Consider the following 23163-nt stretch of genomic DNA (forward strand, 5'->3'; position numbering starts at 1 on the left):
AGTACCCGTACGTTAAACACCATGTGATTTAGCATATTTTTAGTCTCGATACTTCATTAAGAGAGCGATCAGAGCGCACGCGCTGCTCCGTGTCGAGCTGTCTGCGCACACTGCGCTGCGCAGCGCTCACAGCGAGAGAAGTGGCGCAGCTTTAGAGACTTCGGCTTAAAGAATAAAAAGATGCCAGAAGTGAAATGTTTCAGTCTGTAAAGTTGTGTAACTACAGCTGCTCATCCTGATGAACTGTGGATCATCTGGTCAGAGACTAACGGCCTCATAGTGTATCATCAATGCTATGATGGAACCATGTAGTTTCATTCATATCTGGCCGTATTAATACTAATATTACTGTCATTTGTTAAGTGTTGAAAAAGTTGGTAAAAAGAACCATAGGCCTACAGATGTTTTATTTATCACTATTATAGATAAATATAACAGTCTCGTATTTATGGTACCATATTGTTTTTATGGTATTGTATTGAATTCTGGTATCGGGTATTTATGGCAGGTATGTAATATGTATAGAAGTTATAATATGAGTATCGTGACAAACAGGTAGAGACGGAACAGATTCAGGGAAAAGTCCATGAGGACTGTTCAGGCAAAAAATAAAGGAAGTTGGTTCATGAATGACTAACCATATTATATATAATGACAATGTATATTTGTTCTTACTATCATTATAGGGCTGAGTCAGAGAGGAGGACCTTTTGTTCTTAAAGTTTATTATCATTATATAGATTTGTGGTCAGAACAATAAAATGACTGTAGTTGTGGTTCTAAAAGCTTTGAGGCTTCAAACAACGTGGATGTGGTGTGGTGACAAAAAAGAAAAAAATTTCAATTTCTGATATTTCAACTTAACTGATTTAGGCATTATAAAAGTGACGTACAAGGGCCAAGATCTTTTTTTTAAACTACTTTTTCTATATATAGATATATTTATATAGAAAAAGTATAGTTTTTTAATATACATATATCCATATATATATATATATATATAACCTCTTACAAACAGCAGACACAAGATACATTGTTTTATATAATAACTTTTAAATCCTTGTAACATGGGCTCTTATCTGGAAAATATCTTTTGTAACACCGCAAACAAATTGTACATGTTATGGTCATCAGCGTAAATGTCAGAGCATGCTAATTCATTCCCATGTGGTCCCAGACCTAAAGTTGTTTTGTAATATAGTAACTGGTAAATGTTTCTTTAACTGTGAAAAGCGCTGCCATGGTGACGGTGACGCCATCACATTTTAATAGGCAGACGAGCGCCGCCCTCGAGTGGTGTCGTCCTGCCGGGGCCGCGGTCCCGTCTGCACACACACGGGCTCGGACTCCGGGCCGCTCGCGGCCTCGGCCTCGGCCGACACAGAGAAGCAGTAAGCGGCGTGCAGGCGCAGGTCGGTGAGGATGATGCTCTCGCCTTGCACCGTGATCGTCTGAGGCTCCCTGGAGCTGCTCTGCTCCTTGATCACCAGGCTGTAGTGGGAAGCAGCGGCGATTGGAGACCACTCAATGAAAATAACTGTGGGCATTGCCTGTGTGACATTGAGCACGGGAGCTGAGAGGCCTCCTGTTGGGGGGATGAAGTCAGAGTGAATGATATTGCAATCATGTGAATACAGGTATATTCAAGTAAGATTAGGTTTAACATCATACAATTAATTTGGTCCATATAAACACAAACCATGCTTTTGTCCACTGAGATCTCTCCTCCTGCGTCCTTGCGTCACCACTACAGGGAAAAGGCGTAACGCTAGATCATTTGAGTTTAAAAATACAGTGAAATGGGTCTTTTCATATACAGCTCATATATTCACAGAAGTTCCTACCCTGTGGTACACTTGTCGTTTCACTTTCTCCGGCTGTGTTGCTGGCCGTGATCAGCAGGCTGGGGGAGGCCACGTTGGACAGGGAGCAGGACAGGCCTGCGGTGCTGCACAGCTGGGCCGGGGGCGTCGCACTGGGGTCGTACACCGTGTAGGTGGAGGCAAACACAGATGCGTTCCACGCTACTGTGGCAAAGGAGCCGTTACCACTGTACTCCACCCCTGATGGTGGACAGGGAGCTGGGGGAAGAGGTCAAACATCTGAAAACTTGGTTTTTAAATGTGGTGCTTTCCCCAAAAAACATATAAATTCATGATTAAATGAGCAACAACAATCTTTTTTTAAAGCAAAAGTTTTGACTTAAAACACCGGTGTTGATATTATTAATGACGGCTGTTCTTTGTCACAATAAGTCATGCCAGTACGACAGCAAGCACACGACCCTGGGACTGAAGCAGCTAAATAGAATCCAGCAATCAAAACAAACATTATGGAATAACCCAAATCTTCTCTAAATGTGGCAGAAGACACTGTAATCCTGTCAGAACCCATACTGTAAAGTGTTTTAAGGCCTCTAAAGTATGGATAGGGACATGCTTTTCCCTGATCAATAGAGTCCAGTTAGACCTCCTATTATTTATATTATGTTTTAATCATCATTTATGCTCGTCACAGTAGTAATAGGACAGACGTAAATAATAAAATGAATGACACCGCTGTTCCATTGAAGTGTGCCAGTAAGCCAGTCGTGACCAGCGCTGTTACTAAGGACTCAAATACAACACATGTTGGAGATTTTCTTGAATAGTTCCATTTTCTGCTACTTCATAAATCTACTTCACTGCATTTCAATGCAAACTATTGTACATTATACGGCACTACATTTATTTGACAGAAAAACACCTGCCATAAAAGGCTCACATTTGACTCACATATACTATTCTACATTGTTTAATCAGATACACCATTTGATGTCACGTTTGGAATGCAGGAAGAGGACTGGTGCACTTAATTATGTTGAGAGAAAGTCTACTGTTCTTTACGATTATAATCCGATATTAAGAAAGTAAATACTAAGCTACGATAGTGAAAAGTGCAACGTGATATATATCCGTCTGAGCAGAAGCTCGAGTGTCGGTGTAGCTCACCTGTGGTTTGGTTGAGAGGCGCAGACGGGTCGCTGGTACCGGCGGCGCTCCTGCTCTCCACTGTCGCGGAGTAGGAAGAACCACAAGGGAGCGGGATCTCAAAGTACGTCACGCTCGTCCAATAGGAAGAGAGCTGGAACTGGGCCTGGCTGTCTCCCAGCAGACTGCCGGTTAACTGCAGCTTGTACTCGGTGTCGCTGCAGGTGATCCGTGTCCAGGTGAAGTGCATCACCTGGATCTCCATCTGCATCGGTATCAGCTGCACCTCAACACTGTCTGGGGGACAGGGAGCTGGAGAGAGGGAGATATGGAGAGAGAGAGGGAGAGGGAGGGATGGAGGGAGAGAGGGAGATATGGAGAGATGGAGAGAGAGGGAGGGATGGAGGGAGATGGAGGGTTGGAGGGAGAGATGGAGGGATGGAGGGAGAGGGAGAGAGTGGGGGGGAGAGATAGAGAGAGGTAGTGAAAGAGAGGGAGGAAGAGAGAGAGGGAGAGATGAAGAGATGGAGAAAGGAGAGAGAGAGAGAGGGAGGGAGAGATTGAGAGAGGGAAGATGGAGAGACAGAGAGAGGGAGAGACAGAGAGAGAGAGGGAGAGATGAAGAAAGGAGAGAGAGAGGGAGGGAGAGATTGAGAGAGGGAGAGACAGAGAGAGAGATGGAGGGAGAGGGATAGATGGAGAGAGTGGGGGGGAGAGAGAGGGGGAGAGATAGAGAGAGGTAGAGAAAGAGAGGGAGGAAGAGAGAGAGAGATGAAGAGATGGAAAAAGGAGAGAGAGATTGAGAGAGGGAAGATGTAGAGACAGAGAGAGGGAGAGACAGAGAGAGAGATGGAGGGAGAGGGATAGATGGAGAGACAGGGAGAGATAGAGAGGGAAGAAGAGAGAGAGAGGGAGAGATGGAGATACAGAGAGAGGGAGAGAGAGAAAGAGAGATGGGGAGAGAGAGTGTATTAGTCCACGTCAGAGCTTATATTCCTGATTGAGTCGTAATGGCGCTGTGGTACCGGCTCCTCTCTGCACGGAGTCACTGAAGGAGCTGTTGCACGTCCCATCTGAGGCCTGGACGGAGAAGTTGTAAACTGTTCCACAATCCAGAGCCGCGATGGTGCAGGTGGGGTCGGTGCTGGAGCAGCACCGCACGTCTCCACTCCCAGCCTGGGCACAGCCAGAATAGTCCGCAGCGTTATCGCTGGGCGTCCATGACAACGATGCAGACCGATTGTTACAGTGGAGCGTGACCGAGAGACCGGTGGGCCGGCAGGGACCTGGTCCAACAAAAAGAAAGGAGGAGAAACTGCTGAAACTAATCTTGTACTTTGTGTCTGTCAGCGTGTGTTCATACATCGGTACGCCGCGTGTCCTGAGATCAATGAGACACATACCTGTGTTGAACGTGACATTTTGACTGGCCTTGCTGGAGCAGTTGTCATGGCGGGCGGTCACGCCGACGGTATACTGCTGGTCACAGAGGAGCTCTGACATGCTGCAGTTACAGGAGGTGGAGTTGCAAGTATAAACATGTCCATCGACACCCACGGCGACCACATGATAGGTTTCTGCGACAGGAGAGGGGCTCCAGGACACCAGGGCACTGGTGTCCTCACAGGTGGCGTTAACCACCACGTTCCTGGGAGGACACGGCTCTGTGGAAAGTTGGAAATGGGTGATATCTCAGAACTGTGAACCAATCAGGATTTAGCAGCATTTAAATCAGATTCTGGTAACAATGGGTGGGTTCGTTGGTCAATGACAGAGTTTTATGAATAACACCTCAAGATGTATTTTTAACTGTGATTTGGGCTTAATTAGTCATGAAAAGTTAATATTGTGGAGACTTGATGATTTTAAACCCCATTTTCAGAGGCGAATAAGTCACATACAATCACAAATAGTTGTTTTTACACCTTAATATTTGTATTAGTGAGCTTGAGGTGCTGGTTGGTGGACTTTGTCATCTTCAACCAGAGTCCAGCTGTTTCCCTCTGTCTACTAAACCTACCGGACATATATGAATGGGGTATTTATCTTCTCAGATAAGTCTCAAGCCAAAAAGGAATAGAGAAAATAAATTATCCAAGCAACATTCTCCATATAAATTCATATTTGAAAAGATGGTATGCAATGCATGACGGAACAAACTAAATAATCTACACTACCGTTCAAAAGTTTGGGGTCACTTAGAAATGTCTTTATTTTTCAAAGAAAAGCACTGTTTTTTCAATAAAGATAACATTAATCAAAAATACACACTATACATTGTTAATGTGGTAAATGACTATTCTAGGTGGAAACGTCTGGTTTCCAATGAAATATCTCCAGAGGTGTATAGAGGCCCATTTCCATCAACTATCACTCCAGTGTTCTAATGGTACATTGTGTTTGCTAATCGCCTTAGAAGACTAATATCTGATTAGAAAACCCTTGTGCAATTATGTTAGCACAACTGAAAACAGTTATGCTGGTGATATAAGCTCTACAACTGGCCTTCCTTTGAGCTTGAAGTTTGAAGAACAAAATTAATACTTCAAATATTAATCATTATTTCTAACCTTGTCAATGTCTTGACTATATTTTCTATTCAATTTTCAATTCATTTGATAAATAAAAGTGAGTTTTCATGGAAGACACGAAGTTGTCTGGATGACCCCAAACTTTTGAACGGTCGTGTATCTACCCATGCTAATTCTGGAGGGTGGACTTCTCAGGCTGCTGCACTGGTCTGATGAAGCGGCAACAACGACGGTGTAATGGAGGTCGCAACGCGCTCCATGGAGGTAGCAGCCAGTGTCGGTGTTGTTGCAGGACAGGTAGGTACGATCAGCGGCTTCTGCTGTGGCGGTGTACACGGTGCTTCCCTCGCCGCCCTCCATCAGGTCCCACAGGACGAGGATGGAGGAATTGTGGCACTGAGGAACCGCGGTGATACCAGCGAGGGAGCAGAGGGCTGGGGGAAGAGACAGATGTTCTTATCGACCCCCGCAGCCTCCATGACTTTCTGTCTTGGGCTTTCTTGTAAATGGACATTGTTTATTTCTTTCAAAAAGTCTCTTACCTGTCTGCAAGCTGAAGGTGGCGCTTGGCTGACTCTCACATTTGCTATTTTTCGCAGTAACACTGAAGTTATAAAGCACGCCGCAGGCCAGGTCTGCCACCTCGCACGTGGTGTTGGAGGACGCGGTGCAGTTGGCGGTTTCGCCCCCTCCACCCACAGCAGACACAGCGTAGCGGTCCGCTCCTGGAGCGGCATCCCATGATATCTCGGCGGAATTGGTCACACAGTCGAGGTTGCCTCGGATTCCCTGAGGCTGACAGGGAGCTGCAGAGTAAACACGACAGTTCCATTATACCTGGATGTGTGTGATGCGGGTGGATGCCTTTTGAAGGGTTCCTACCCGACAGGATGCTGAGGGCCGGACTGAGCTGGCTGCGGCGGGCGCCTCTGACGGAGGCCACTTGAACCCTGAATGTATTTCCACAGGTCACGTTGCTGATGGAGCAGGCCGTGCTCGTGGCGTTACAGGACTCGCTGCTTCCTCCATCGGCTGACGTCACCGACACCATAAAGTGGTCTGCATCGCTGTTGGCATCCCACGAAACCGTCATGTCGTTTGACCAACAGCTGACCTCTGAGCTCACGTTCTGAGGCGGGCAGGGAGCTGGGAAGGAGGAGACATTTAAAGTTGACAACGTTGGTATGAACAGCAGAAACGTATGAAACTATAACGTGTATCAGAGTGTTTGTGTTGCTCTTCCTCTCTCACCTGAGGTGAGGATCAGAGCCTGGCTGGGGATACTGGAGCAGTTGTCATTCATCGCCACCACCTGAACGGTGGAGCGGTGGCCACACGTGATGATGTCGAGGCTACAGCTGTGGTCAGAGGTGTGGCAGCTGACGTTGCTATGACTACTGTGGGCCGTCACTGAGTACTGTTCGGCCCCCCGGCTGGCAGACCAGGACACCCGAGCCGTGTTGTTGGTCCAGTCCATCCCCACAGAGACGTTGGTGGGAGCACATGGCACTGCAGGGAGAGCTTCATCACGATGCATTCAGAGTACAGCGATAGTTCATGTCTTCATGTGGATACGAGTGAGACCAGTTAGATCGTCATCAAGAGTGGGAAATAAATAGTTCCCCAAGAAAGGTCAGAAGAATTTCCGTCATTTGCGAAATTAAACCAACTTCAAAAAAAATTAAAGACATACTGGATTACAACATATGAAAGGTATATATATATATAGTTATTTAGTTGAATACATACCACCATAATGTATTCCGCAATATATCTTTTTGAATTCAGAGTTATTCTCTTAAATCTAAATAAACAATCATCTAAACAAAGTGAGATCACGCGCCAAGAATAAAAAAAATGTTTAAAATCTTGCCATAGCTGTTAACACAATTTACACCCTGAAAGTAGAACATGTCCTTAAATTAAGTAAAATCTAATTGGTCGGCGAAACAAAAACTGAAAATTATGCAAAAGCTGGATGGAAGAATTTTGATTTGATAGATATTTTTGAAAGCTGTTTGAACATTACTGGTTTTGGCTCCATCCTCTGACTTATAAATACTGTAGGGGTTAATAAACAGGAGGAAAGGATATTGAGCTCTTGATTACAGAGAGCATAGTCACCTCCGGTCGTTTTAAAAGCCTCACCTGACTGCAGACGTGCGGTCTGCCTGGAGACGATGTCACACCGCTCGCTGGAGGCCGTGACTGACACAGAGAAGTTGTGCCCACAGGTCAGGCTCGGGACGTTGCATTCGTTAGAGTCAGACATGCACATTTTTGAGATGCCAGTGTCAGTCTGCATGGTGGCTGTGTAGTAGGCTGACCCATTGCTGGCCTGCCAGGTTACCATGACGATGCCAGAGAGACAGTCCTGCATCGTCGAGATTCCTGCAGGTGGACAAGGCCCTGGGAAAAAATAACACGGCAGTTCATTCTCGACCCGTTTGGCTTTAGAAGTGAGCTTCCCTCATATCTGAGCGGTACGTACACGTCTCGATGGTAGCAGCCGCGCTGGAGTTTCCAGGACAGAGCTCGTTGTGAGGCGTTACTGTGAGGCTGTAGTTCTGTCCACAGTCAAAGTCAGAAAAGTGAGCTGTGGTGACGTTAGTGGTGAGCCCGACTGTTTGGTTTCCCGCCTCTCCTGAGACCACGTACATCTGTGTCCCGTTACTGGCGTCCCAGCTCAGGGAAACCACTTTCAAATCACACGCCACAGTGGCAGACACATTCTGGGGGACGCAGGAACCTGCAGGGACAAGGACGGTGGATGTTAATTACATTATTTGTCTTTCTTTTTTTTCTTTTGTTGTCCATCTCATGCATTTTTCATTTAATATTTGTAATTTTTTATATTTGTTTGTACATATTATATAGGTATAGGCTTAAAATAAGCCCAGTTGGTTTTTTGTCTCTTCCTACACTGTGACCTTCATTTATCTCTCTTGTGATTTTTGTTTTTGTTTTTGTTTTTTGAATGGTGCAAAATAAATAAATAAAGAAAAAAAGAAAAAATGTCAAACCAGAGTTAGGTTTTATTTCCCTTCAGTGTTTCTGTAAATACATGTGCTGATGATTTTTTTTTGTTGCAACGCTTAATTGTATGGGTTCGTTATTTCCTAACCATTTCCTGGGGAGTCTCATGAATTTAACTCTATCATGTGTTACTTATCACAGGGACTGAAGGAATACTCTTGAAGGAAAATCTTGAGTTAAGTCCAATGAAATACTCATCCATTATTCATTTCAGTTATGTGTTGAATTATATGTTTGACTGAAGATAAATTTACATTTTTTTAACTTTCTGTTCAACGACTAAAAGCTTAAATTACACTAAATTGGAATGAATGCACAGGAGGTGCTCTACCTGACCCCTCCCCATATCTCCCCTGTAATTGGGACACACATACCCATGTGGATGACTGAGCTGTTGCTAGGCAGGCTGGTGCAGTTGCCTTCCTGTGCTCTCAACACAACAGCGTACTCGTCTCCACAGCGCAGGTCGGTCCAGGTGCAAGAGGTGGTGTTGGTGAGACACTGTTGGGTGTGGCCATCAAGCCCAGTTGCTACGACACTATATGTTTCAGCGCCATCGCTGGGCGCCCAGCTCACCGAGCCCACGCTAACCTCACACTGTACAGAGGTTCTCACATCGCGGGGAACACATGGAGCTGGGGTGAGAGAGGCAGGTGGTGAACTCAAAAATACACAAGTGTGTGACAGGAGCTGTGCATCATGTGTCACATGGTGTAAGATAGAAGATCATACTAGTTCTGAAGGAGGCAGGGCTGCTGGGGCTGCCGAGACACTCGCTGCCTCGTCCCTGGACAGTGACATTGTAGTGCTGTCCACATGGCAAAGCGGCTGTCAGAAGGGTCTGGCTTGTATTGTGGACCTCCAGATATCCGAGGCTCCCACTGGCCGTCACAATGTAATTCACAACACCACTTGCTTGGTGCCAGGAGATGTGCACCACCTCGCTCTGACAGAGCGCCTGAGCAGATACAATGACAGGCTGGCAGGGCTCTGAGGAGAGCACAAGAAAAACAGATGTACGAGCAACCCGTCAGCATTTAAAATGAACTTGATATATAGTGTTGGGTCATTTATTGTACTATACCTTTCAAAATAGAATTTTAAAAAATGGAGTAAAAAGTGCACGATTTGCACTGCAAATTTCATAATGTCAACATATACAGTAGCACAAAGAAACAGAAACTGACATCCCAATTCTGGATAACTTGGTGGATGTTCGTAATCCGTGTAATTCTCTCCATTGAGCATGTACCTGATGTAAGGGTGGTCACTGTGCTGTCAGAGCTGTTGTACTGCCGACCCAGCGCCTTGACACAGACGTTGTACACTGTGCCGCACATCAGTCCTGAGACGACACATTGGGGATGTGCGTCCGATCCAACGCAGGAAGTGTCGTGGCCGTTCTGGTTGTCAAAGTAGGCGACATAACCCACAGCGAGGTCGCTCTGCTGCCAGGAAACAGTCGCGTTTAGTTGCTCACATGCGATGCTGGCTTGAACGTTGGTGGGGGGGCAGGGTTCTGAATGAAGAGCCAACATACACATTTTAAAATGATACATACGGCATACTGAACATATTTCCAACCCCATCTTTTCCCGATCGGATGACGAACCTGTCGTGAGGCGGTGGGTCTCAGCGATCACGCCGTCACAGGCCGGGTTTCGTGCCATCACAGTGACGTTGTACACGTGACTGCACTGCAGGCCATTCAGGTGGCAGCTGCTGTTGGTGGTGTTACAGGAGACGGTCAAGCCCTGGTCAGTCACAGCCTGGACAGAGTACGAGCTGGCACCTCTTGCTGGCCCCCACGTCACCTGAGCGGTGCTCATATTGTAGTGGACAGAGAGATCCGCGGGGACACAGGGCTCTGGAGGGAGAAGGATGGTCTTCATCAGTTCTGATTCCATTCATGGGGTACAAAAGCAATAATATGGAATCCATTGTTGAGGACTATGACGAAGATCTGGCATAATCTTTTCTTTATTCATTTTGTACTGATTTATTATATTTTCTTGGTCACAGATTTTCCAAGGTACATGTTTAATATCCCTTTGTGCTAACTCAGCTAATGTGACTCCCTCTATGTTAAAAGAAACTATCAACACTGCGAGGTCCGAGTTATGCACACCTGTAGTGAGCCTGGCGGGGAGGCTGGAGGGGCCTGGGCAGCCAGTGTGCATTGCCTCCACAACAACAGAGTAGTCCTGTCCACAGACCAGGTTATTGAGGTGACAGGATGTGCCCGCCTCACTGCAGGAGGAGGTGTTTCCATTCGTGGAGGTTGCCTCGACGCTGTAGGCTGCGGCTGCAGCTGAGCTCTGCCAGCGGACCAGAGCGGTCCCTGTGGTGCAGTTCAGTTCAGCTGACACATTGGTGGGAGGACATGGGGCTAGAAAACAAGAGAGGCACGGTGGAGAAAAAGAGATTGGTGGACACGAAGAACACTAATAAACTAGAATGGGCACTCGGTAGAGCGCATACCTTCGCATATCACAAGATTGGGCATTGCATTATGAACATGTTGGCATTAGTTGCATGCCAATTGGATAACAATTGACCACGCTATGGTAAAAAGAAGATCTTGACCTTGACCTTTGACCTGATCGATCCCAAAATCTAATCAAATGGTCCCTGGATAATAACCAATCATCCCACCAAATTGCATGTGATTCAAGAATATCTTGACCTTTTTATGACCTTGACCTTGACCTTTGACCCGATTGATCCCAAAATCTAATCAAATGGTTTCAATGCAAAGGTAAAAATAGACTCGATGAATAGAATAGATACAAGGCTGCTCTGTTCCATGCAGGAGGAAGAAACTCCATGCCATGCAAATGAATACAAACAGCTGGAATCGTCTGAAATAATTATCCATAAACTTGATATATTATGCTAATATGTTGCCTCCACACTCGGATTCACACTCAAACTGACGGATAAAAACGGTGATTTGCTTTATCGGGGTGCAGTGACTTTGTGATGAACAAACAAGCTTAATTCTGAAACAGTGTTCCTTTGAGAAGTAGCTGTCAAAGTCGACATCATCCCACCGGTGAGCTTCTCCTGAGGAGTGCTGGTCTCGCTGACGCACACGTTCGTGTGTCCCGTCACAGTGAAAGTGCAGAGCTGACCACAGCTCAGGTCCAGGAAGGAGCAGCTGCTCTCCGGGGAGTCACAGGTGGAGTTAACCCCTGAAGCACACGTGGCTTGCACCGTGTAGTTCTGTGTCGTGCTGCTCTGGTTCCACCTCACTGTCACGGCGTTGCTGCTACAGTTCCGCTCCACAGTGGTGTTCTCGGGTTTACAAGGAGCTGGATGTGGTTAAAAGAACAGCATTCTCATTAAAATCCCATGGTTTGATCCTCAGCATTTATTCTACTCAAGCTCTGAAAGCAACACACTGACCAGACTGAACCGTGTAGTCGGACCCAGCGATGATGGTGCAGTGAATGGAGGAGGAGGTGACGGCCACCTCGTAGACCCCGCCACACCGCAGCTCATGGATGGAGCAGGAGTTGAACGATGAGTTACAGGACGCTCGGTGTCCACCAGGGCTGATGGCCCAGGCGGTGTACTCGTCTTGGCCCGGGGTCTGAGTCCAACTCACATTCATCACGTTGCTGTCACACTGTAACTCAGCTAAGACATCTTCAGGGAGACACGGAGCTACGAGAGAGAGAGTTTGAGTAGATAGATAGATAAATACTTTATTAATCCCCAAGGGGAAATTTGTCGTAGCAGTAGCAGCACCAATAAACTAAACACACGAGAATAAAAAATAAAATATAAAATATAAAAAACAGGGATGAAAGATATAGATGTATACAAAGTAAAATATAAAATAAAATATATATGTATATATACAACATATATGCATACACAATACACAATACAATACTAATGACAAATTACCAACGTGAAAGAAAAGGAAAAGCAAAAGAGAGGAAAAGTGGAAAAAAAGACAGTAAAATAAAAAGCATATGGGCAGCTACTGCGACAGGCAGCCGTTGGCACGGCCAGTACAGGTATGAGCATATTGACATTGTGAGATTTGATACACTAAACTGTTAGTCATAAGTTACCACTTGGTGACTAAATGTGCATGGGCGGCCCAGAACATGCTTAGTACCATGCCATCCTCTTACACGTGAGTTATAAAGGGACTGTTGATTATTCTTATCGATGGATCAACTAAGTTGTGATTGGTCACTATTTTTGAATGTCAAATTTCCGGGTACCTTTCCTGTCCTCATATCTTACCGGAGTCAAAGTTAAGGTCAGCATGTTTGCTGCTGTTGCAGCTCTCTGTGGAAGCCACCAGTGAAGCCGAGTATGACCGGCCACAGTGCAGCTTTACAGCACAGGAGGCGTCACTGGAGGAACAGGATGCGACGTGGCCGTGCTCTCCCGTCACCTCAACCGTGTAGAAACCTGCCCCGCGGCTCTCAGACCAGGAGAAATGCCCTTTGTTTGTCCCACAGTCCACGTGGCCAGTGAAGTTGGTTGGCTTACATGGGGCTGAAAGAGGTGGAAAACATGTTTTTGATGGTGTTCATTTCCTTCACTCCACTTGCAGCAGGTAAAACTCTTGCAGATGTGGCCATCGAAACACATCCTACCTGTGCTCATTCCTATGGGCGGACTGTAGCTGCTGTTGCAGTCTCCGTCCAGTGCCGCGATGCGGAAAGCATATCTCTGTCCACACAGCAGGTTGGTCAGTGTGTGTGAGGTATTAGAGGTAGTGTGCATTGATAGAGGCAGTGTGCCACCTATCTTCTCAGTTTGTAAAGTGTAAGTGGCCCCGGACACCAGATTCTGGTCCCATGTGAGGGCCAGTGTGTTGGTATCACAACTCACTTGGCCTGTCAAGTTAGTAGGCGGACACAGACCTAGGATAATACAGTGGGAAATAAATAATACACATGCAACGGCACAAGTTCTCCATTTATTTCCTGTATTTTTGACATTTCCTCTCACCTGTTCTCAGCTGCGCGGCTGAGCTCGGCTCGCTCCAGCATCCCCGGTCCACAGTCACAACAGTGACGGCATAGGTTTCCCCACAGTGTAGGTCAGTGAAATTACATGAGCTGGAATAGTTTGAGCTGCAAGTTTGATTGTGTCCATCATTTGCAGTTGCTATAGCGATGTATATCTCAGCCCCTGCAACACGAGACCAGGAGACAGCGCTGTCCTCGCACGCCGCAGACACAGAGACGTTACTCGGAGCGCAAAGACCTGGAGATGAGGGGAGAAAAATGGGGTTTGATTTGGTCTCCCTGAGCTTGAATGTAAGGATATTTGTGTGTTATACATGCAAGTCTTTCTGCACCTGCTTCAAAGCTGTAAACTGCACTTGTGTGTCCTGTGCATGTCTCGGAGTACGGTGTCACCGTGATGCCATAGGTGTCACCGCAGTGGATGCCAGGTAGCTGAGAGCTGGTCGTGTTGCTGTGGCCGTGGTGTGTGTGCGCAGCTCGGCCCGTCACCGTCACATTGTATCCGACAGCACTGGGGCTTCCTGCCCACGACACCAGGGCCGAGCGATCCAAGCAGACCAGTGTGGCGCTCACATTCTGCGGGGCACAAGGGACTGGGTGGGGGTGAAGGGTGAGAGGGGAAGGAAAGGAAACAAGTGCATCAGCATCAACTGGCACTTTGTCAGGTTCAGCAGTTAGCCAATTGTCTTTGTGAGAAATACTTGCTTGCCAAGAGTTAGATGAGAAGATTGATATGATGGAGAGGACAGACAGGTAGCTTAGTTTAGGACAAAGACTGGAAGCTCTAACGCCTCGAAGCATCACTAGTTAATCATCACTTGTTTTTTTCTCACATTAACGAAAAGCCAAAATTGTATTGGGTTATATGCTGGATTATTTAGCAGCGTGGACCAACCATATGATGATGAGTTGGTGTTTGTACGCTCTACATTGGTGGAAGTATTACCTGTTTCCATAGATTCACTGACACTTGGGATGCTGTCGCACTGCGCCCCCTGAGCTTGGACGGTCAGATTAAAATCCAAGCCACAAGCAAGATTATGGAACGCACAATCGGTGTTTGTAGTCTGGCAGGTGTCCTGATACCCTTCTCTTGATACCTGAGCCAGAAAGTCCACGCGTCCCACCGGGTCAGTCCAACTGAACACTGCTGTGTTGTTACCACACGTGTATTGCTTAGATAAGATAGCTGGAGAACAGGGGGCTGAAAGGAAAGCAGAAGAAACAGTCTATAGATGTGCAGGTTTACCAGAAATCAAGAAATTCCTATTCCCCACGTACGATCTCTCACACACCCACCTGTCGTAATGTTGGCGCCGGAGCCAGGTGCGCTGTCACACCGGCTCCCTCGTGCAATGATTGTGGTCGTGTAGGTTTCACTGCACAGGAGATCTGTCAGGGTGCATGAAGCAGTGGCTGAGCTGCATGACGCTGTGTGCCCGTTTGTAGCTGTCGCATTAACTGTGTAAGCTGTGGCACAGGCCATCGGCATCCATGACAGAGAGGAAGAATTGGTGCCACAGACCAGGCTGCTGTTGTGGATCGAGGGAGAGCAAGGAGCTGAGAAGGAGAGACGGAAAGGGAGAATAAGTTTGTGGTTTCCAGACGTGAATTTAAAAAAAATCTATTTTCCCTTTGCAGTCTTTCGGGTTTCCTCTCTTCTACCTGTCATCAGGAGTGTACTGATGCGTCCGGTGCTGTTACAAGTGGCGTCCTCGGCCATCACAGTCAAGTTGTAAACCTTCCCGCACTGCAGCTGGTTCAGCTGACAGGAAGTCGTACTGCTCCGACAGGAAGTGGAATGCTGAGAGCTGTCCTGTCGAGCGTGAACGGTGTAGTGGACGGCCCTGGCGACAGCGTCCCAGGACACCGTGGCCGCGTCTGATCCACACTGGAGGACACTGGTCACGTTGACAGGGTCACATGGTCCTGGAGGTAAAGAGAGGATATGTGTCACATGACCTTTGTCCAAGAAAATGATTTGCAATAAAAGTAAACAAATATATAAAGGAAACCTGTCGTCAGAACAGTTTGGCTCGGGGAGCTGGTGCAGCTGCCCTGGGACGTCACCGTGACGTTGTACTGGCTGCCACACCGCAGGCCGGAGACAGAGCGCGTGAGGTTTGACGTGGAGTAGGTTTCAGAGAAGCCACCGGGGCCCGTCACCGTCGTCGTGTAGGTGGTGGCACCGACAGAGGCGTTCCAGGAGGCCCGAAGAGAGCTCGTGCCGCAGTCCGACACTGCTGTGAGGCTGCCGGGGGGGCAGGGGGCTGTCGGGAGAAGATGTCGCTGCATGAAATAAACCAAAGCAACAAAATGAAGTTCATGGAAAAGCTCATCCTTGCGTCATCTTTTGTTACCGGTCTGAACCGTCTGTGGGAGACTGTATGGTCCACTGCAGCTGCCAGAGGACGCTTTGACGGAGACGTTATACGTCTGTCCGCACCGGAGAGCCCTCAGCCTGCAGCTGGCACTGCCAGTGTGGCACGCGACTGCATCGAGACGTCCAGCCAGCGGCGCAGCGTGCACACTGTAGTTGAGCGGCACGGCAGAAGTGTTCCAGCTGGCCGCCGCGTCATCGGTGCCGCACATCAGCTCCGTCCTGAAGTCTTCTGGAGCGCATGGTACTAACAGAGACAGAACACAATGTGAAGGATTAGTTCGACATGTTGGGGAATGTGCTTGACTGTTTCCTTCCTCATACCTCTCGCTACGTATGAAACTACCACCAGCAATGTGTTCGCTAAGCGTAGCATAAAGTCAGGCGACAGGGGGAAACCGATTGTACCTCTAGATCTCACTCATCATCGAATACTTATTCTTTGTGTTACATACGAAAACAGATGTGTGAAAACGACAAGTTGTGGTTTTATGTTGAAGACCTTATTATTGGTTGCTTGCAGACATTCTTGAGTCAAGTGAGATAAAGCATGTTTTTATTCCTTCCGTTTATTGCAAGAACAAGGAAGGCAATGGAATAACTATAATTATCCCCCAAAATGTCAAACTATTCCTTTTCATACATTATGTTAATCGGTGCACATCTGTAAATACATGCTGTGTCAGAAACATTCAAGACAAACTGAAGAAGTGACAAAACCCCCCTGCACGACCACAAGACGTGTCACTTGATGCTTTGATATGAATTAACGTCACTCATCAAATCACTCGGCTTGAATTTGCATCTTCATTATCTACCGTCTTTTGGCTGAGGACCAGACCTCTCTGCCAGTACCTTGGTCTTGTTTGAAGGGGGCACTGAAGTTGCTGACACACGTGCCGTCGGTAGCAGACACAAGGATGTTGTAGGCGTGGCCACAGACCACCGGACTCAGCGTGCAGTTGGTGCTGAGGCTGCTGCAGGTGAGGTTCTGCCCGTTGCTGGTGGCTCGCACCGCGTAGCTCACTGCATTGGCGCTGGGGGGCCAGGACACCTGCGCAGTGGCAGCGCCACACATCAGCTGGCTGGATACATCATAGGGAGAACAGGGCTCTGGGGAGGGAAACAAATCAAACCTCATTCACAAGTCTTTACAAATGACACGTGTTGAACTCTCGCTGGCGGTCAGCGCCATGTCACCTGTGTTCAAAGAGACAGTGTCACTCAGTTGACCCGTACAGGTGTCATCGGCTCCCGACACACCGATGGTGTAAACGGCTCCACACTGGAGTCCGGGGAGGCTGCAGGAAGTGTCATTGGCCGTGCACTCTGACCTGTGACCTCCGGCGCTCACAGCAACAGCGGTGTAGTGACGGGCACTGTCGCTGGCCACCCAGGACACAGGAACAGGGTCCGGAGCACACGTGTGCGCGACGGCGACCGCGGTGGGAGGACATGGCACTGAAGGGGAATTAAAGATGACGGAGAAATTTGAGACTGCATTCAAGAAAAACATACAACCTTAAAGAAGGTTCATCAGCCTTCCTCACCTGTTTGCACTGTGACCTCTGTGCTGGGCAGACTGAAGCACGTCCCGGTGGTGGAGAAGACAATCGCCCTGTAGGAGCTTCCACACAACAACCCACCCAGGGTGCACTGTGTGCGTGTGGAGTTACAGTACAGAGGCTGACCCATTCCTCGAGATATGAATGTGGTGTAGTTCTCTGCAGGAACGGAGATGTTCCAGGTGACCGTCAGCTCGCCGGTGACGCAGGCCACGCTGGCCCTCACATCGTCAGGACCGCATGGCACTAAAAGGAGAGGCGACGAGACATCGCATGTCATTTGTAATGTTCACTTTCCCTCCAGACAGAAACGGTTCATCCCTCATAATTTGCTACCTGAGTTCATGACGATAGGGGTCGAGGTGGACGGACACTTCCCATCACTGTAGGTGACGGTGACGTTGTATCTCTTTCCACAGGGCAGAGAGGAGATTTTGCAGTTGTTGACCGTGTTGCTGGTGCAGTTGAGCTGAGCTCCGCTCTGATCCTCCATGGCTGCCGTGTAGAGGCCTGTGAGCTGATTGTTCTGCCAGACTATCAGAGCATGGTTGGCGTCACAGTCTCTGAATGCCTCAATGTTGGTTGGAGGACACGGAGCTAATGGAGAGTCAGAGGATTTAGTCGATTAGATGCACAATGCCTTGAATACATATGTCTTAAAACTAGGAGATAAATACCCAGAGTAATCCAACCCTCTGACCTACCTGTCGTGAAGTTCACCTCCTCGCTGGCGCTGCTGTTGCAATCAAGATTGGAGCCGATCACGCTGGCTGTGTAATTCTGTCCGCATCTCAGGCCTTCAATCAAGCAGTTTGTGCGCCTTGAATTACAGCTGTGCACATTCCCACTTTGGTCCTCAGCAATGGCGATGTAGAAAATGGCCCCGATGGTCGCCGTCCAGTTGGCTTTCACAGAGTCTTGGCTGCAGTCCACGGACGCCGAGAAGTTGAGAGGGGAACAGGGAACTGGAGAGAGGCAAATATCTCATTCACAAAGATGAGATCAGCAAGTGTCTAACAGAGTTCCCGATACGTACCAGTCTGAGCAATGTCTCCCAACACCCTGTCAGTGGAGCAGTTGTCATTGGAGGCCCGGATCCACACACTGAGGTGTTCGCCACACGGCACGCCGGTCACCGCGCAGCTGTTGGCGGAGGAGGTGCAGTTGTATATTTCTCCAGTGTTCCCCTGTGCCTCCACCGTGTAGGACAGAGCTCCAGCAGCAGAGTCCCAGGTCGTGAGCAATATGTCGGAGTGACAACCAGCTCCTGTCGTTACGGTTGTTGGCAGACACGGCGCTGGAGGAAAGGAGGCACATACAAAGAAGGCTTACTTCCTCTCTCTTCTTGTGTCATCCAACACGATGTCCATGTGGAGAGTAAAAACTAAACTGCTCTGTGAGAACGAGCATGCCAAGACTGTCGTAAATCGAATTATTGGCCTCATTATATTTAGTTGTTAGAGTTATGACATGTTATATGTTTTGTTAATATATTTAAAATATCACAGTGATTGTGCAGATACAGTTTAATAATTGTATGGCTGGCATCAGCAGGAGACATGCTGTGTCACACACACTAGATGCTCCGTTCCATTAGCAGGCGGGGCATGTGCAGTATGTGGGACTGACATCACCTGCAGTGCCCAGACTCGTCATAATAAAGAAACGTGGCTCATTAATACATTTTCCTAGTTTTCTGAATAATAACAAAGAGTTTTTTCATGGGATTTGTTGACAAAAGGAAAAACACAAATTCAGAAAAATAACAAAGACTTTATTTTGGCCCTTGGAGGAAACAAATAGAGTTCTACTCACAGGTCCGGACAAACTCCGGTTGGCTGACCTCGGTGTTACAATCAGGGCTGACGGCGTACACGGTGTACTTGTAGTGCTGACCGCAGCCCGTATTAGTGAAGTAACACGTGTTGTCTGGCGTCCTGCACTCGGTCACCTTGCCAGTGCCGTCCACAGCCGTTGCCACATAGTAGAGGGTGTTGTTGGTGGTCTGCCAGCTATAGACGATCACATTGCTGGAGCAATCGTGAAGGGTCTGAGGATGAGCCGGAGCACAGGGGACTGGGGGACGGAATAAGACATTAAAACGCGACTCATGTGGATAGAAGGGTGGAACATATCTGGCTGAATTAGGGGGAAAGAAGAACAGTTCTGCAGAGAGCAGTTTATATTGATTCGTGAATTTTGAGATGCACTGCATTTGTTTTAAAATAGGTATTTACAGCAGACTCACGTTTCATTCAATTGTTCGAAAGCCCGCAAAAAGATCCCGAGATTGGACTCCAGTCTTTTGTAACTATCCTCTTTGTAGCGTTCACCACTTCATCGGAGTAAACAGTTGTGAGTTATGAGTGTGTGTGCTGTACATTAGATCACTTCCCAGGGGGGACTCTATGTGTGTCCATCATCTTTTCATCTCTAGCTGACATTTGAGATCAATCCCAGGCTTCAATAGGATGTTTAGAACTTTCGACTGACTGGTGTTGGATGTCAGGTCTTGGTGGCTAATGAGAGGTTTCACCGCGCGGCATGAGAAAAGACCAGAAGACACACCATGGGAGGAACCTACACAGCTTCCCACAGGACAGACGGATGGGGAAGGTTTGTCACAAAGAGCTTTCCAGAAGTGTGCGTGTGCTTGACAGTGAGCGGTAAAATAAGAAGGTGTGCACATGTGGGAAACACACACAGACAGGTGATGAGGCATGGGGAGAGGCGGAGACAATGACGAACACAAGCCACGTTTTGCAGTTTCCCCACGAGCAGGTGCTCCGCTCACCTGTCTCGAACAAGGCGGTGGTGTTGGAGGTGCTCTCACAGTCGTCGGAGAAGGCCGTCACATGGACCACGTACGTCTCACCACATTTGAGCATGGTGATCTGGCAGCTGGTGGAGGCCGATGTGCAGTTATTGGACGCGCCGGTGCTATCGACGGCCCTGGCCTTGTACGAGTTGGCCCCGAATACCAAGTCCCAAGTTACCGTCACCATGCCACTGGTGCAGCTGTAGTCCGCAGAGATGGTCGTCACCGGGTCAATGGCTGAAGAAAGACGTGTGAACAGATGAGACAGATGTTCAGAATTCTTCTTCGTTTCGTCCTGGAGGCCCTGAGACCCTTTTTTTTTTTAGCAGCTCAAAAAACATATTAAACATGATTTCATCATGAATTTTCCTTCTGGCATCTGATTGACCTCAAACACAAGTAACATCCCTATGTTTTAGGCCAACAAAAGGATTATGTATTTGTTTATGCATTAAAAATACTTTATGGTCATTTCCATATTTGGGCACCTTAATCACAAGATTGTGGTAAAAACTATTGCTATTCTACATACTTCTGATTATTAATTGGACACATGGAGCAGAAGGAAAACATCCAGAAAAAAGGCCAATATCAACACAACACAAAAAGTGAGCGTGTATCTATTCTGACAAATGAATTGTACTGTTAAAGTACTCACTAGCGGTATTGTATGTGACATCAGAGGCCTCCCCAGGAATTAAGAAGAAGTTGTTGGATGATACTCCCACTGTGTAGAAGGAGCAGGGCTCCAGATTGCTGATGTCCATGGATGTGGCTGAAGTGTTTCTGATGACCGGGGCGTTGCCGGGGGTGTCGTTGTCGCGCACGGCCACTTGATAAAGCAGGACCTTACTGACAGAGTTCCACGTCACTCGGGCTGTGCTCTTTCCCGTCGATACAAGAGCCACGCCGGTGGGCGGTGGCACCACTTCCAAGAAAAATACAGGTGTTAATCTGATGTATTTGCAAATCCCATTCACGTTTTCACATATCCCCAAGTGTAAAAGCGTCAGCTCACACATAACTTGCTGTGAAGTAGTTTTCTCTGTATCGATCTTCTCACTAAAGCAGCTGAACCAGCGTCTCGTGTGCACTTACATGTCGTGATTGTCCTCGTACTACTTCTGGCACTCCTCCCAGCACTGTTTGACGCGTACACGTAACAGTTGTACGTTGTAGAAGGAGTTAGGCCGTCCACTTGACCGCCCAGATTTGTGAAGGTCCGGTTGTGGTTTTTCGCCGGAGAACTAAATAACTCCTCCACAAACAAGATGTAGCTGTCCGCTCCTGACACGCTGGACCACTCAAACCGTATAGATGTACTGGAAAGAGCTTTGGAAAAGGTGATCTGGGATGTGGCAGGCACTGAGGGAATACAAGATAAAGGATTCAGCAGAGGGACTCTGATGTTTGGTCTTATTTAACTCGCAACTGAAAAAATAAAGAAGGTCATTACCTGTCGTGGTTATTTCCACGTTTGTGCACACAATATTGTAAAACTCAAAGACCTTCAGTGTGACTTGATAGAAACTTCCGGGTCTTAACCCCTGAATCCGCCTCTCTGTGCTGGGGGCAGTCTGCAGCACCACCAGCGGGGCGATGCTGGTGGAGTTCACAACTCTCAAGTCCAGTAAGTAAACTGAAGCTCCAGCGTAGCCGCTCCATTTCAAATACAGTGATGATGCAGAAGGAGAATTCACGGACAGAAAAGGACATCCTGAGAGAAGAGAGAAGGAAGAATATGTCCTGTCTGGGAATCTAATCTTTTTACCTTTTGAGATTAAAAGAGTATTATCTGATTTCTTTGTTACATTTTGTATTCTCATTTTATTTTATATACTACATAATGGTATTATCACAATTGAGAAAATGCAAATGTCATATCCAAGACAAGTAAAGATGAACCATATGAAGATTCACTGATTGATCTATCTCGCCATTTTAGTAAAAAACAAACTGTTGTGAGCATCTATACATCAGTGTCAGTGCCTCCCGTCACGCAGAACACTCACCTGGAGCCAAAACATGTTGAGTCTAAAAAAGATCAAATATATTAATTAAAAGGACAAAAAGTGATAAAGAAAAGTGATAAAATAAAAAAAGTGAATTTGAAAAAGTATTATTACCTGTATGACGGACAAAAGGATGAGTGATGAATAGAGCATCCACTTCTTATCCATTGTAATGATCAGGATGTCAGTGAGGTACATCCGAATGTCGCTGCTGCAGCTCAACTGAGATATTTACAGGCTGAGTGCTGAAGATCAACTCAATGAGAACCAATCAGGACGTCCTAAATGAGGACAGGGAGATACCCGTGGCCTCTCGGTCATCATGAGAAGGAAATAAAGTATGATGGGAGGGGGGGGGGGGGCATCCAAGCCCCCACCCCTTTAGGCTATAAAGCTGCCCTTCATCTTCCCGTATTATTTTATTCCTGGAAATAGACCAACTCCAGCTTTGAAGGTGAACACATCGGCTGTAACACTTGACATAAGAAGGAATTTCTCTCTAAGTATCTATAATTCTTTAATAAAGGGACTTCCTAGTTTATGGATCAGGATTCCCCTGCTGTAAGAGGAGAGGAGATCCTTTGTACGACTGAGTGGATCTTTCCAGGATCGATCACGTCTTTCTCGGAAATGTTGTCATTATGCATTATTGCACACTAGGTGACTTATATTACTAATTATGTAATGCTGAGATTAAAGACATTAGTTATTCAGTTACCTCACAATATCTATAAATATAAATAGATCAGGAGTAAAAATCTTGTAAAATCACCAATATGAATCATATAAACATCATTCATCAGACACAACTTCAGAGCAGTTTAAAGCCATTAAACAATTAATTTAAAGAAG

General features: G+C 47.1%; 2 protein-coding genes across 2 annotated transcripts; both read right to left on the reverse strand.

Moving 5' to 3' along the window:
- Window positions 1–705: 705 nt before the first annotated feature.
- LOC130198125 (fibronectin-like) lies at window positions 706–16991 on the reverse strand. Its single transcript, XM_056421214.1, has 28 exons — window positions 15897–16991; window positions 15552–15806; window positions 15202–15465; window positions 14836–15096; window positions 14483–14740; window positions 13869–14129; window positions 13517–13774; window positions 13159–13428; window positions 12800–13057; window positions 11945–12205; window positions 11590–11850; window positions 10665–10925; window positions 10149–10403; window positions 9789–10055; window positions 9269–9526; window positions 8911–9171; window positions 7992–8249; window positions 7649–7909; window positions 6752–7009; window positions 6383–6646; window positions 6043–6306; window positions 5665–5934; window positions 4373–4633; window positions 3995–4255; window positions 2991–3281; window positions 1845–2081; window positions 1700–1747; window positions 706–1585 (listed from the first exon to the last, which is right to left on the reverse strand). Exons 1-28 carry the CDS (start codon window positions 16126–16128, stop codon window positions 1266–1268), a joined length of 7134 nt encoding a protein of 2377 aa, XP_056277189.1. The 5' UTR covers window positions 16129–16991; the 3' UTR covers window positions 706–1265.
- On the reverse strand, window positions 16609–21321 carry LOC130198420 (fibronectin type III domain-containing protein 7-like). Its single transcript, XM_056421583.1, has 10 exons — window positions 20958–21321; window positions 20276–20536; window positions 19297–19557; window positions 18518–18778; window positions 18186–18446; window positions 17818–18078; window positions 17467–17727; window positions 17180–17377; window positions 16772–17029; window positions 16609–16640 (listed from the first exon to the last, which is right to left on the reverse strand). The coding sequence occupies exons 1-10, from the start codon at window positions 21319–21321 to the stop codon at window positions 16609–16611; spliced, it is 2418 nt and encodes an 805-aa protein (XP_056277558.1).
- Window positions 21322–23163: the final 1842 nt, after the last annotated feature.

Source organism: Pseudoliparis swirei, chromosome 8, assembly GCF_029220125.1.
Source record: "Pseudoliparis swirei isolate HS2019 ecotype Mariana Trench chromosome 8, NWPU_hadal_v1, whole genome shotgun sequence".
Classification (NCBI taxonomy): Eukaryota; Metazoa; Chordata; class Actinopteri; order Perciformes; family Liparidae; genus Pseudoliparis; species Pseudoliparis swirei.

Coding starts and splice junctions, on each gene's coding strand:
- LOC130198125 (XM_056421214.1), bottom strand. CDS start 16,128: ATGTGCGGCACCGATGACGCGGCGGCCAGCTGGAACACTTCTGCCGTG. Junction 15,466..15,551: donor CCAAACTGTTCTGACGACAG/GTTTCCTTTATA, acceptor CTTTACCTCCAG/GACCATGTGACCCTGTCAAC. Junction 13,429..13,516: donor AGCCGCGCAGCTGAGAACAG/GTGAGAGGAAAT, acceptor GTATTATCCTAG/GTCTGTGTCCGCCTACTAAC.
- LOC130198420 (XM_056421583.1), bottom strand. CDS start 21,321: ATGTGTGAGCTGACGCTTTTACACTTGGGGATATGTGAAAACGTGAAT. Junction 18,779..19,296: donor ACCGGAGTTTGTCCGGACCT/GTGAGTAGAACT, acceptor CCTTTCCTCCAG/CGCCGTGTCTGCCAACAACC. Junction 18,079..18,185: donor GGAGGTGAACTTCACGACAG/GTAGGTCAGAGG, acceptor ACTCTCCATTAG/CTCCGTGTCCTCCAACCAAC.